The sequence below is a fragment of the Zootoca vivipara genome, chromosome 16 (assembly GCF_965207765.1).
Source record: "Zootoca vivipara chromosome 16, rZooViv2.hap1.1, whole genome shotgun sequence".
NCBI classification, from domain to species: Eukaryota; Metazoa; Chordata; class Lepidosauria; order Squamata; family Lacertidae; genus Zootoca; species Zootoca vivipara.
The window spans coordinates 19,053,265-19,065,453 of record NC_142599.1 but is presented as its reverse complement, the minus strand read 5'-3'; the positions used below and the strand labels follow the sequence as shown (position 1 = coordinate 19,065,453).

Genomic DNA, 12,189 nt, shown 5'->3' with positions numbered 1-12,189 from the left:
CTGTGTGTGGCAGTGTGTATTGATTGTCCATTGTGGGGCTAGAGTAAAATTTCCTCTCCTCCAGATCCGTGAAATACCGAACTTGTAGATCAGTGTCAGGGAACTGTGGAATTGGAAGGGACCACGAGGGTCATCTAGTCCAGCCCCCTGCAATGCAGGAATCTTTTGCCCAACGTGGGGCTCGAACCTACAACCCTGAGATTAAGAGCATCATGCTCTACTGACTAAGCTATCCCTTCAACAGCATCCCTATATATTTTTATTAATCATTTTATATTGAGTTTTACTGGGTTTTTTCTGAGACAAATGGCATAATATATAATCTCAAACACAGCTTACAGTACATAACAAAACCTGAGTGTGAACTTTGTCCCACTGCTACTTTGTTGATGCATTGAGGGGAGGATCAGGGAGAGAATTGAAGCAACCTGAGGTCACAAAAACAGATGCTATGTCGAAAGAGCAGTCTGGAAGACCAAAGGAAGTCATTTATTATTTTTTAGGCTGAAGACCAAAAATGTTTAGGTGTAATACCCGTCCACCCTGCAAGGAAGGTTTAGGTTGGGGGACAATGGCTGAACCAAAGCCACACCCAAGTGAGCTTCCTAGCCAAGTGTGGGGATTTGAACCCTGGTCTCCCAGGTCCAGGTCTGTCCCTCTTAACTGCTGCACCGTGTGAGCTGTATATATTTCAGGGGGCCAAGAAGAAAGTAATGGATTGCCATGTGTGTTTGTGGCAGAGGTCTGTGCTACGAGCAGTCTGTGTGGCCCCCAGAAGGTCACACGGGAGGGAACGTGGCCCTCAAGCCGGGAAAAGGCATCACCAGGACTTGTCCTTTGAGGCCTGGAAAGGCAGGAGTGTGGGGATCCAGCCACCTGCTCATTATGTAATTTGCCTCTCAGCTGCCTGTTTTGTTTGCAAAGCTGTTGGCAATTCAGTGGAATGTAGCAGAGCCAGGGCAAAGCCTACGGCAAGATTAGCAAACATAAGGTCAGGTCAACGGCCCATCTAGTCTAGCATCCTGTTCTCAGAGTGGCCAATCAGATGCCCCAGTGGGGATCCCAAATGCAGGACCTGAGGACAACAGCACTCTGCCTGCCTGTGATTCCTAGCAAGGGGTGTTCAAAAACATTGCTGCTTTCAAGCATGGAGGGAGAACATCACCATCGTGAATAGTTGGTGACCACCTCATCCATGAATGTTTCTCATCCATGAATTTTCCTCTTCCACTTTGTAAATTTTCATTAACTTTTCAAGAATTAGACCTATGCACTTCAATACATGATACATTTGTCTTTTTTCAACTTCCCACTCCATTTTCCATTTTATTTCTCCCCCTCTGCTGCACAGTACTTTCTGCCTCTTATTCCGACCCATTGATGCTGTATTTTCTTAATTCCTTCTGTTGCTCATAGTCCTAATCCTGCTCGTCAGTTCATCGTATTTTCTTAAATAGCCCGAAAAGGGCTTCTGTTCTTCCACAAAGCCATCATTGTTAGGTTCTCTTATTTGGGCCGTTCACTTTGCCAATTCTGCATAGTCCCATTGCCTTACTTATCTGTTCTTTGGTGGCAACTTCATCCTTCCATTTTTGTGCGGAGAGAATCCCAGTAGCGGTCACTCCCTCTTGCGGGAGTTTTGTCTGCCTTGAACCCTTCCACCTTTCCACTTGGTTGGATGTCCCCGAGTTCTAGAGTTATGAGAGATGGAGAAAAGCTTTCCTCTATTGACTTTCTCCACCCTGTGCATCGTGTTATACACTTGATACTAGGCTAGGAATGAGGAACCTGTGACTTCCCAGATGTTGTTGGGTTGGGCTTAGCTCAGTGGAAGACCGGGGGGCTGGGCACAAAAGTAACAAGATAAGCTTAGGGCAGGCATCCCCAACCTTCAGCCCGCCAGATGTTTTGGACTACAATTCCCATCATCCCTGACCACTGGTCCTGTTAGCTAGGGATCATGGGAGTTGTAGGCCAAAACATCTGGAGGGCCGCAGTTTGGGAATGCCTGGCTTAGGGCTTATAATCTTCAAATGGAGAACTACTTAGCCCTTAGCCCACGTGACATTGGAAACTGGATTTTTGATCAGGATGCCAACGTAAGACAGAACATCCATCATTGCCGCCCGTTACTCTACTTCGTACCCCCAAATTAAGACCTATCACTCAAGGCCCCATTACCTTGAGACTCCGATCTTCCCACCACTACGCAGGACCTTTGCAGAACTAAGATTCTAGCACATGGGTAGGCAAACTAAGGCCTGGGGGCCGGATCCAGCCCAATCGCCTTCTAAATCCGGCCCACAGACAGTCCAGGAATCAGCGTGTTTTTACATGAGTACAGTAGAATTATTTAAAATGCATCTCTGGGTTATTTGTGGGGCATAGGAATTCGTTCATCCCCCCCCAAAAAAAATAGTCTGGCGCCCCACAAGGTCTGAGGGACAGTGGACCAGCCCCCTGCTGAAAAAGTTTGCTGAACCCCTGTTCTAGCAGATGCCCTTGTCATATCTGGAGGGGAGATTTCGGGGAATTTCCCTTATGCATCACAAATGTATATCTGGATGCAATCAGGTAGAAGACATTACACACTTATCTGCTGATTTTCCCCCTGTATACAACGGCCAGAGCAAAATTTATATCGCCAATTCTTAACTGGCTTCCGGGTCGGTCCGCACAGGAAATGACAGTTGAACTCCTAGCAGATGTTGTTGTTTAGTCGTTTAGTTGTGTCCGACTCTTCGTGACCCCATGGACCATAGCACGCCAGGCACTCCTGTCTTCCACTGCCTCCCGCAGTTTGGTCAAACTCATGTTCGTAGCTTCGAGAACACTGTCCAACCATCTTGTCCTCTGTCGTCCCCTTCTCCTAGTGCCCTCAATCTTTCCCAGGGTCTTTTCCAAGGATTCTTCTCTTCTCATGAGGTGGCCAAAGTATTGGAGCCTCAGCTTCACGATCTGTCCAAGGAAGGAACCAAATTTGCACTGCCAGCCAAGAAGCTGCATTCCAGCTTTGTGAATGCACTCCAGTCTTAAGTCTTAATGTTGTAAATTTCTTTACATGTTGTAAACTGCTACAGGTTACGTGTATGATCTTAGAGGAGAGTTCTCCTTTTATTCTCGTCCATTGTAAAGCCTTTTGGCTATATACAATAAAATCGACCACCATCTTTGTGTGCAGAAGGGCCTAAGATTCAGTCCTTGGCATCACCAGGAAGGGTAAGGAATATCATTTGTTGGACCCTGAGCGGCTGCTGCCAGTCAGTGTAGGTAATAAACTGCTAGATGGACCAATGGTTCAGTGGTAGAACATCTGCTTTGCACACAGAAGTTCCCAGGTCCCAATCCCCAGCAACTCTCCAGGTGAAAGGAACTCAAGTTTAGCAGTCCTTGGAAAACCAACTCCCAGGAGATGTAACCAACGGTATGAACAATTTTCTCTGCAGTTGTGGGTGGCCTCATATAGCAGGCATGGGGAACCTCCAGCCCATGGGGTAACTTAAGCCCCAAAGGAGTCCCATTTTTTGGTCTGCAGAGTTTTTACCCACCAGCACCTGACACACTGCCCCAAAAGTTTTAAAAAAGAACATTCTTCTGTGGGAAAGCTGATAGCTAAGCAGAGTCCTGGAAAATAAGATGGCTGGCTTTCAGGTGGCCTTGGTTTAATCGCAGGTGTTATGTATTGGGTTTTATACATCCTTGGCTGCCAGGCATGTTCCAACCAATCGTATAAGCGTTGGCAGACGAACGTTCTAATGGCTAGCAAGCGCAGGCACCATCAACTGTCAAGTGGCACTTCTTGCGTGCGTCCTGTGAGCTTGTGGCATGGCCAAAAAAATGGTTTATCTTCTGAGTTAGGCCAATAAAATTCAGAGACCAGAGGAGTTAAGAGTCCATTTTGTTTATTGCAAAGCAATAGGCTACAGTCAAATCATTTCACAAAACTGCAACCCCGCCCAATGTGTGGCAGAGGAATTTATAACATTTCAGACAAAGGATTTTGATTTAACCAATCACATAAATCATTACATCATTGTATATTTAATATTCATCATTACCTCATTTCATATTTAATACGCATGCGCAATAAGCATCGCTAACTAAACTTTGATTCTCACCGTGATCTGTTACATATTGTTAGTTTACGTGCATGGGAACCTGTGTTACGTGTGGATGTGACAACTTATGTTGTAGTTTACGAATTGCTTCTTTGTGATTGATGTACAGTATTAGCTGACCTTCTATCCCAGTTGGGACGGCTTCTTGATGAATCATCAGTTTCTTTAAAGCATCAGGTTACCATAACTCTTCTAATATAAGCATATTCCAAGATTTATAAGGATTTACATTATCACCTTAATTGTGGCCCTTTTGGGCCCCTGCTACAAGCTCTGTTCTTGTTTTTCTATTAGTGAACCGTTGTCACTGACAACTGTTTAATAAACATAGTTGAGGAACTTCTACTGCCTCGGGCTTCTGACTCTCCTGAACATTTAACAGTGGCGACGAGGATGGGATTCATGAGCTCCCGCCAGCTACCAGAGGCCTGAGTCTGCACAGGGCCGTCTTAAGCACCTTTGGCGCCCTGGCGCCTTGGTGCGACGGATCCCTCCGCCGCCCGCCGCCGCCCCATTTTCCAGTGCGACCAGATCAGAACCAGGTTACCTCTGAACACGGAACTTCAAGTGGAACCAGAGGACAGAGAAATGGGTACTTCAGGAGATTCTGTGGGAGATGGGTTGTCGGTGACTGAGTTACCCCAGCAGGGCAACTTCAGGCCGAAGTCCTCAGTGGCTCCATCGGCCATGACCCCTTCAGAGCCAGCCACGCTGACCGCCCCACTCAGATCGCGGGAACCGGAGGAACCTCCTGGGTCACCCACTCAGGCAAAGGAACCGTGACGGTCCCAGAGGGAGCGGAAAAGGCCGGCACACCTTGATGACTATGTTTGTTCCTTTTGTTAGGAAGTTGCAGGGAGGAGTGTTATATATTGGGTTTTACACATCCTTGGCTGCCAGGCGCGTTCGAACCAATCGTATAAGCGTTGGCAGATGTTCTAATGGCTAGCAAATGCAGGCACTATCAACTGTCCACTGTCAACTGGCACTTCTTGCTGGGGGTTTTAGTGTGTGCGTCCTGTGAGCTCTGTTCTTGTTTTTCTATTAGTGAACTGTTGTTGTAGCAGGGGCTTGCAACATTGTCAATGACAAATGTTTAAGAAACATAGCTGAGGAACTTGTACTGCCTTGGGCTTCTGACTTCCCTGAACATTTAACAGCAGGTCACCTGAGGAATGCTTATATAAAGGTAAACACACACAAACCTCCAGGTATCTTATCTTGAATTTTGCTGGGGACCAAGGTGAAAGCGAAGGTATAAAGAGGCCGAACGCCCTACAGGAAACCCCTTTTTGCGAGGACTTAACAGCTGACAGGATGAACCTTGCTCGGTTCCTAATCTTGGCATCAAGTAAGTTGTGGCTCTTAAGGCAGGGGTCAGCAAACTTTTTCAGCAGGGGGCCACTGTCCCTCAGACCTTGGGGGGGGGGCGGACTATATTTTGGGGCATATTCCTATGCCCCACAAATAAACCAGAGATGCATTTTAAATAAAAGGACATTCTACTCATATAAAAACACCAGGCAGGCCCCATAAATAACCCAGAGATGCATTTTAATTAAAAGGACACATTCTGCTCATGTAAAAACATGCTGATTCCCGGAATGTCTGGGGGCCGGATTTAGAAGGCGATTGGGCCACATCCGGCCCCCAGGCCTTAGTTTGGGGGACCCCTGTCTTAAGGGATGAATGGGTGTTCCCACTGAAACGGGAAGTGGATATGCTGTGTTTTTTGGGGGGGATAAATTCCTTTATTAGCTGGGTTCCCTCTGAAGCGTGCTTCTTGGTTAACTATTCATGGTACCTTTGGCACACCACCTCCGTTGCCTGGTGTGCTCCCTGGCCAGCACTGTAGTGTGGCTTGCCAGCACTCGGATGGGCAAGTTGCCAACACTGCAAGAGCGACCCCCATGCAGGGCTCCACTGCATCACCTGCCCAGCTGTGCAGAGGGGAACACACAGCTGGCTGCTGAAGCCCTTGGCAGGTGAAACCCCCTGATGCTCACACAGAGGCGCACTGGGGCAGGCTGTGCTGGGGTTGCCCCTTGCCCGCCTCCCCCATCCGTGGGCCTGATCTGTTCCCGCCGTCCAGGGAATGCGGCACGCCAAGCGAGGAGCGAGAGAGTGCTGGATGGGCGGTCATTCAGTGAGGGGCCTTGGAAGGGTCCAACTGAAGGGCAGCCTGGCCTCAGGAATGCACCCTTGGGGTGGGGTTTTACTTTCCAGCTTGCGTTTAAAGCAGGCAGGAATACGCTTCAGCTCTCAGAAGCCTGGAAATTCCAACCTAACCCTAACCGAGCTCCTCTTGTGGGAAGTTTATGTCTCCTTTCTAGTGGGCTCGGACACTGCCGCCATCCCTAGGAACTTGTTGCAGTTCCATAACATGATCAAATGCACCATTCCTAGCAGTGACCCGTTGAAGGATTATACAAACTATGGTTGCTACTGTGGCTTGGGGGGCAGCGGGACACCGGTCGATGAGCTGGACAAGTAAGCAAATTTCTCATCTTTGCCCTCTGCCCCCCTGTTCCCAACGTGTTCCAAGGCTTTGCACCTCCTAATTTTATTAGGGTACCTGCAGGCGGTCGGTATTTTGCAGGAGGGGTTTAAGAACATACCAGAACTTCAGTTTTCTGCACTTAAAGTGGACTCTACTGCAACAAACCTACCTTTAAAAAATTGCTGTATTTGGGGCTTACCTTGCACTTAATTTGGAAGCTGCAGCTACTGCAGAATGTTGCAGTATGGTTGCTGGCAGAAGAGGCGCCTTGTCAGCATATAAAACTCTGCTCAAAGATCTACATTGGTTGCCCGTTTTCTACCAGGCCAAGTTCAAGGTGTTACTCCTGTGGGAAATGCGGCCTCATATAACTATCATGTTTAGTTCAGGTTAATGCATTAAGGAGTTAAGACCACAGAGTAAGCTGTTGTTGCTAGACTTGACCAAGTCACAAGACACAAGAAACCAGTAGGACAGGCATGTCAAACCTGCGGCCCTCCAGATGTTTTGGCCTACAACTCCCATGATCCCTAGCTAGCAGGACCAGTGGTTGGGGAAGATGGGAATTGTAGTCCAAAACATCTGGAGGGCCGCAGGTTTGACATGCCTGCAGTAGGAGAACACTTCAATCTCCCAGGGCATTCTATACAAGATCTCAAAGTAGCTGTCTTATTACAAAAGAATTTCAGAAATAGACTGGAAAGAGAAGTTGCTGAACTGCAACTTATTACCAAACTTAAAACCATGGAGAGACCTGGTCTGAATAAAGACATTGGATTCTTATCTCATTATACATGATAAAGCTATCTTTAGCCATCTCACCCCTTGCTTTTTCCTGTAAGACCAATTGCAGTCGTTATCAGTCGTCAACAGGTTTACCACACCTATCAGTCTATCACCCATTCCCACCACCCTTCTAAGTAAAACCCCTCCCCACCTCTCACTATATACAGTATAAGGGTCTGATGACTTCTGTTTCAGTGTATCTGAAGAAGTGTGCATGCACACGAAAGCTCATACCAATGACAAACTTAGTTGGTCTCTAGGGTGCTACTGGAAGGTTTCGACTACATCAGACCAACACGGCTACCTACCTATAACTCCAGTGGGCAGTTAGCAAAGTTTATTGTTTGCCTTCTTTCTGTTGTTTGTTCACTTCTACTATGTGAAGCTGATCAGATAGTTTGTCTGCGCTTGACTGCTCCCAGCTCAGACAGTGTGTTCAGAAACATTTGCCATATTTTGTAAACTTAGCCTTTTTACCTGCGTTTTTCTGGCTGCTGCATGGAAAAAGCACATGAATTTGACCTTTAAAGTTTGTAAGTAAACTATTCTTTTAAACTTATCAAATAGTGTGGTCTCTGCTGTTCTAAAGGGATAGAAAGGGCAAGTGCTGTATACAAGTGACTTAAAAACAGGATATTTAAAAGGTCTAACAGCGTATATTCCTGCTCTTCACTTTGCTGTGTGTTTTTGTGTTTTGCTGTGGTTCTCTCTTATTGGAGGGTATTCTGCCCCACATTTGGATCTAGGGATCTATCTACATACAGCAACAGCTATTAGTATATAAAGCCCTTAACCTCTTGGAACCAGTTTACCTGCGAGATCACCTTACCCTGATGCCGGTATGTGCCCACTTGACTGCTTCGATCTGTGGAAGTGGCACTGTTAGAGGTGCCACATAATACCTGTTCTGCCTTTATATTAACTTAATATTTTAGTGTGGTATAGAATGTTGACATGTGTTTCAATAAGGCCTTTTACTTTATCCTTGGTTTTAATTGGTTTTAACTTACTGATCGTTGCATTGTTTTCTTCTGGTTAAAGTGGATTGGTGTGCTTTAAATGTGTGCTGTGACATGGTCTAGAAAAAGGTGCCGCTGTGGTCTAAATCACTGAGCCTTGGGCTTGCCGATCAAAAGGTCGGTGGCATTCGAAAGCATGCAAAAAAAGTACAAGTAGATAAATAGGTACCGCTCCGGCGGGAAGGTAAACGGCGTTTCCGTGCGCTGTTCTGGTTTCGCCAGGAGTGGCTTAGTCATGCTGGCCACATGACCCGGAAAAACGGTTTGCGGAGCGGACAAACGCCGGCTCCCTCGGCCTGTAAAGTGAGATGAGCGCCGCAACCCCAGAGTCATTCGCGACTGGACTTAACTGTCAGGGGTCCCTTTACCTTTATACTTACTGATCGTTGCTGATTGTTTTCTCCTGGTTAAAGTGAATTGGTGTGCTTTAAACGTGTGCTGTGACGTGGTCTAGAGAAATCAACGGTCCTTCACTAACCAAGGCAGCTCCTAAGTGTCTCCCAAGCTCGTTGAATCAACTCAAATGTTTCTATTTTTCAAATAGGTGCTGCCAGATCCATGACAACTGCTACAGTGAGGCCAATAAGAAGTCTGGGTGCAAATTCCTCGTAGATAACCCTTACACCAAGACCTACACGTACAGCTGTTCGGGCAGTGATGTCACCTGCAGCGGTAAATGCAGCCACCACCCTGCTTTGGCTATGTCAGAGGGCCTAGTTCAGCTTTCTCTCCACAAGCCTCCAAATTAAATCCCCACTGTCTTAAATCAGGGATGGACACAGTTCCTGGCCATCTAGATCAGTGTTTCCCAACCAGTGTGCCTCCAGATGTTTTGGGACTACAACTCCCATCATTCCTGACCACTGGTCTTGCTAGCTAGGAATGATGGGAGTTGTAGTCCCAAAACATCTGGAGGCACACTGGTTGGGAAACACTGATCTAGATAATGCTGGACTCCCGGCCACTCCCCCTTCCCAGCCAGTGTGGCCAATGGTCAGCAGGTGTTGGGTTGACATCTGTATGGTTACAGGGCTTTATTCTTCAGCTGGAACTTCTGGTGTCTCCCAGGTAGGCGCCATAGCCATGATAAGAGAACAAGGGAGGCGTTCATGGTGAGTTCCAGTACCTCTTTTTCTAGAAAAATAGCACTGGTTGCAGGTACTCCATCCCAGAGGTAAACAGGTGGCTTTCAGAGAAGATTGGACAAATTCATGGAGGAGAAAGCTATCAATGGCTGCTAGAAATAAACAGTAAATTGCAAGAACTCAGGCCAAAAGAAAAATGGATTTCAAATCTATCTTTACAAGGTTTTATTTGTGTGATGAAGAGTTCCGATAGGAATCAATCCCAGTATAGTAGGCAAATAAAAATAAATTCCAGTAAAAATCAGGACAAGGCCCTGTTTCAACAATTCTTCATCAGCTGGAATATTGGAAAAATTAGAAATGAATCTTAAAATAATTCTCCTAATAACAAAAATTCGTTCAGATCTCTAAACATAAAGTGTTATCATATGTATAAGACAGAGAATATGTTTAAATGAACATTACAGGTATATCTATGAATAACTAACCTTACATCAAAATTACATTCTGTTTTCTAAATAAAGAGTTGAGTTGCTTATAATGTACAAAGATTTTTCTTTTGGCCTGAGTTCTTGCAATTTACTGTTTATTTCTGGACTTTACCAAGATCTCCAATTTCTACTGTAATTCATCAATGGCTGCTAGCCAAAGTGACAATTCTCTGCCTGCATGGTCAGAGGCAGCAATGCTTCTAAATGCTACTTGCTGGAAGCCACAGAAGGGAAAGGGTCTTGTGCTTGGATCCAGCTTCTGGGCTTCCCACAAGCATCTGAGTGGCCATTGTGAGAGCTGGATGCTGAACCTCTGCCTGGTTCCCTGTAACCTCACTTCTCGCAGGGAGGGAACCGCCAGAAGGCCCTCGGCGCTGGACCTCAGTGTCCGGGCAGAACGATGGGGGTGGAGATGCTCCTTCAGGTATACTGGACCGAGGCTGTTTAAGGCTTTAAAGGTCAGCACCAACACTTTGTGCTTGGAAACGTACTGGGAGCCAATATAGGTCTTTCAGGACCGGTGTTATATGGTCTCGGCGGCCACTCCTGGTCACCAGTCTAGCTGCCGCATTCTGGATTAATTGCAGTTTCCAAATCACCTTCAAAGGTAGCCCTGCGTTTATGTTCTTGTCTTCAGTAGTGGAGCTTGTGAGAGATCTCAGTCAAGGGGAGCAAAGCAGATGCTCTCAGAGAGCTACAAACCTTCCCTTAAAACAAATTAGGATTCTAGAATTTAGGGTTCTTAAAAAGAAAGAAACTGAATTAAATAGGAAGCTGCCTAATAATGAGTGAGACCATTGATCCATGTAGTTCAGTGTTGTCTGCACTGACTGGCAGTGACTCTCTGGGGATCTCAGACAGCATTTTAGGCAGGGCATCTCTTGCAGCCCTACCTGGAAATGCCAGGGATTGGACCTGGGACCTTCTGCATGCAAGGCAGGTGCTCTTCCACTCAGCTAAGGCCCTTCTCCCGAGAAGTCACCCAGTTCATACGTGGCCTTTTCCTGCTTCAGATGACAACGATGAGTGTGCGGCGTTCGTCTGCGAGTGCGACCGTAGTGCGGCCATCTGCTTTGCAGGGGCTCCGTACCAAAAGGAATATAAACAGCTGGACACGAGGAAATACTGCAACTGATGTTTGCCCTCGCTGCTGCTTCTCACGCATGCTGATCCTGGAGGGATTGAGACAAGGTCAATAAAGCCGTTGTGTGTTTTCTACAGCAAAGGGATTGCTTCCTGAGTCATGAATAAAATAAAAGCAGGCACCTAAAACTGTTTTATCTGTCCCCACCCCCTTGTATTTGCAAATCCTCAGCTTGACACAGATGTCATGGTTCCCACACACTCCGCCTGGTATCCTTGGAAAGTGGCCACTTTATATCCTGGCAAATTGTGGACAATCAGCAGTTCATCAGACGGGGAAGAATTTTGATTCATTTCCCCAGCATACATAACGGTGAAATGATACGGGAGACGAAACACAGGTGTCCTTTGCAATTTGCCCTTCTCCAAATTTTGCAGTGCAGTTCACCAGCACAGTAATTTGCAAAAATAATAATCATGCATGCATAAAAATGATAACCACATGCAATAAGGCATTATAGTCGTACCTTGGTTTTCGAACAGCTTAGTTCTGGAACATTTTGGCTGCCAAACGCCACAAACCCAGAAGTGACTGTCCCGGTTTGCGAACTATTTTTGGAAGCCAATTGGTTTCCCAACGTTTTGGAAGTTGAACAGACTTCCAGAATGGATTCCGTTTGACTTCCAAGGTACACCTGTATATTGTGGGAAATGGCTTTGCCAAAAATGTATACTGGGCAAAAACAGCATCAAAAATTAGAATATTAGGAGAAATTCCGTGTAAATGTTGGTGAGTTTTCATGAGGACTTTAAAAGCAATGCTAAGTGACAGTGCATTCGCCTTGCATCTAGAAGGCCCTTGCATGTAGAAGGCAGGACTACCGTAGGAGAGACACCTATCTAAAACCCTGGAGAGTTGCTGACAGTTAGTGTAGCTGCTGAGCTAGATAGACACCTATCTGGTTCTGGTCTGGTCTGGTTCAGTAGAAGACAGTTGCCTTATAATATTTGCGAACCCCAGAAAGTTGGTCGTTGTGAGAACAGGATGCCAGACTAGATGGGTCAATGTGCAACAGTGCTCTCTCCCCTCTAGTTATTCCAACAACT

The 12,189-nt window shown here is 46.4% G+C and overlaps 1 protein-coding gene across 1 annotated transcript; it reads left to right on the top strand.

Annotated features, from left to right (window-relative positions):
- Positions 1–5,110: 5,110 nt before the first annotated feature.
- On the top strand, positions 5,111–11,274 carry LOC118076366 (phospholipase A2, minor isoenzyme-like). The gene is made up of 4 exons (XM_035099069.2): positions 5,111–5,469; positions 6,434–6,608; positions 8,968–9,095; positions 11,013–11,274. The coding sequence occupies exons 1-4, from the start codon at positions 5,436–5,438 to the stop codon at positions 11,132–11,134; spliced, it is 459 nt and encodes a 152-aa protein (XP_034954960.2). The 5' UTR covers positions 5,111–5,435; the 3' UTR covers positions 11,135–11,274.
- Positions 11,275–12,189: the final 915 nt, after the last annotated feature.

Coding starts and splice junctions, on each gene's coding strand:
- LOC118076366 (XM_035099069.2), top strand. CDS start 5,436: ATGAACCTTGCTCGGTTCCTAATCTTGGCATCAA. Junction 6,609..8,967: donor CCGGTCGATGAGCTGGACAA/GTAAGCAAATTT, acceptor TTTTTCAAATAG/GTGCTGCCAGATCCATGACA. Junction 9,096..11,012: donor CAGTGATGTCACCTGCAGCG/GTAAATGCAGCC, acceptor TTCCTGCTTCAG/ATGACAACGATGAGTGTGCG.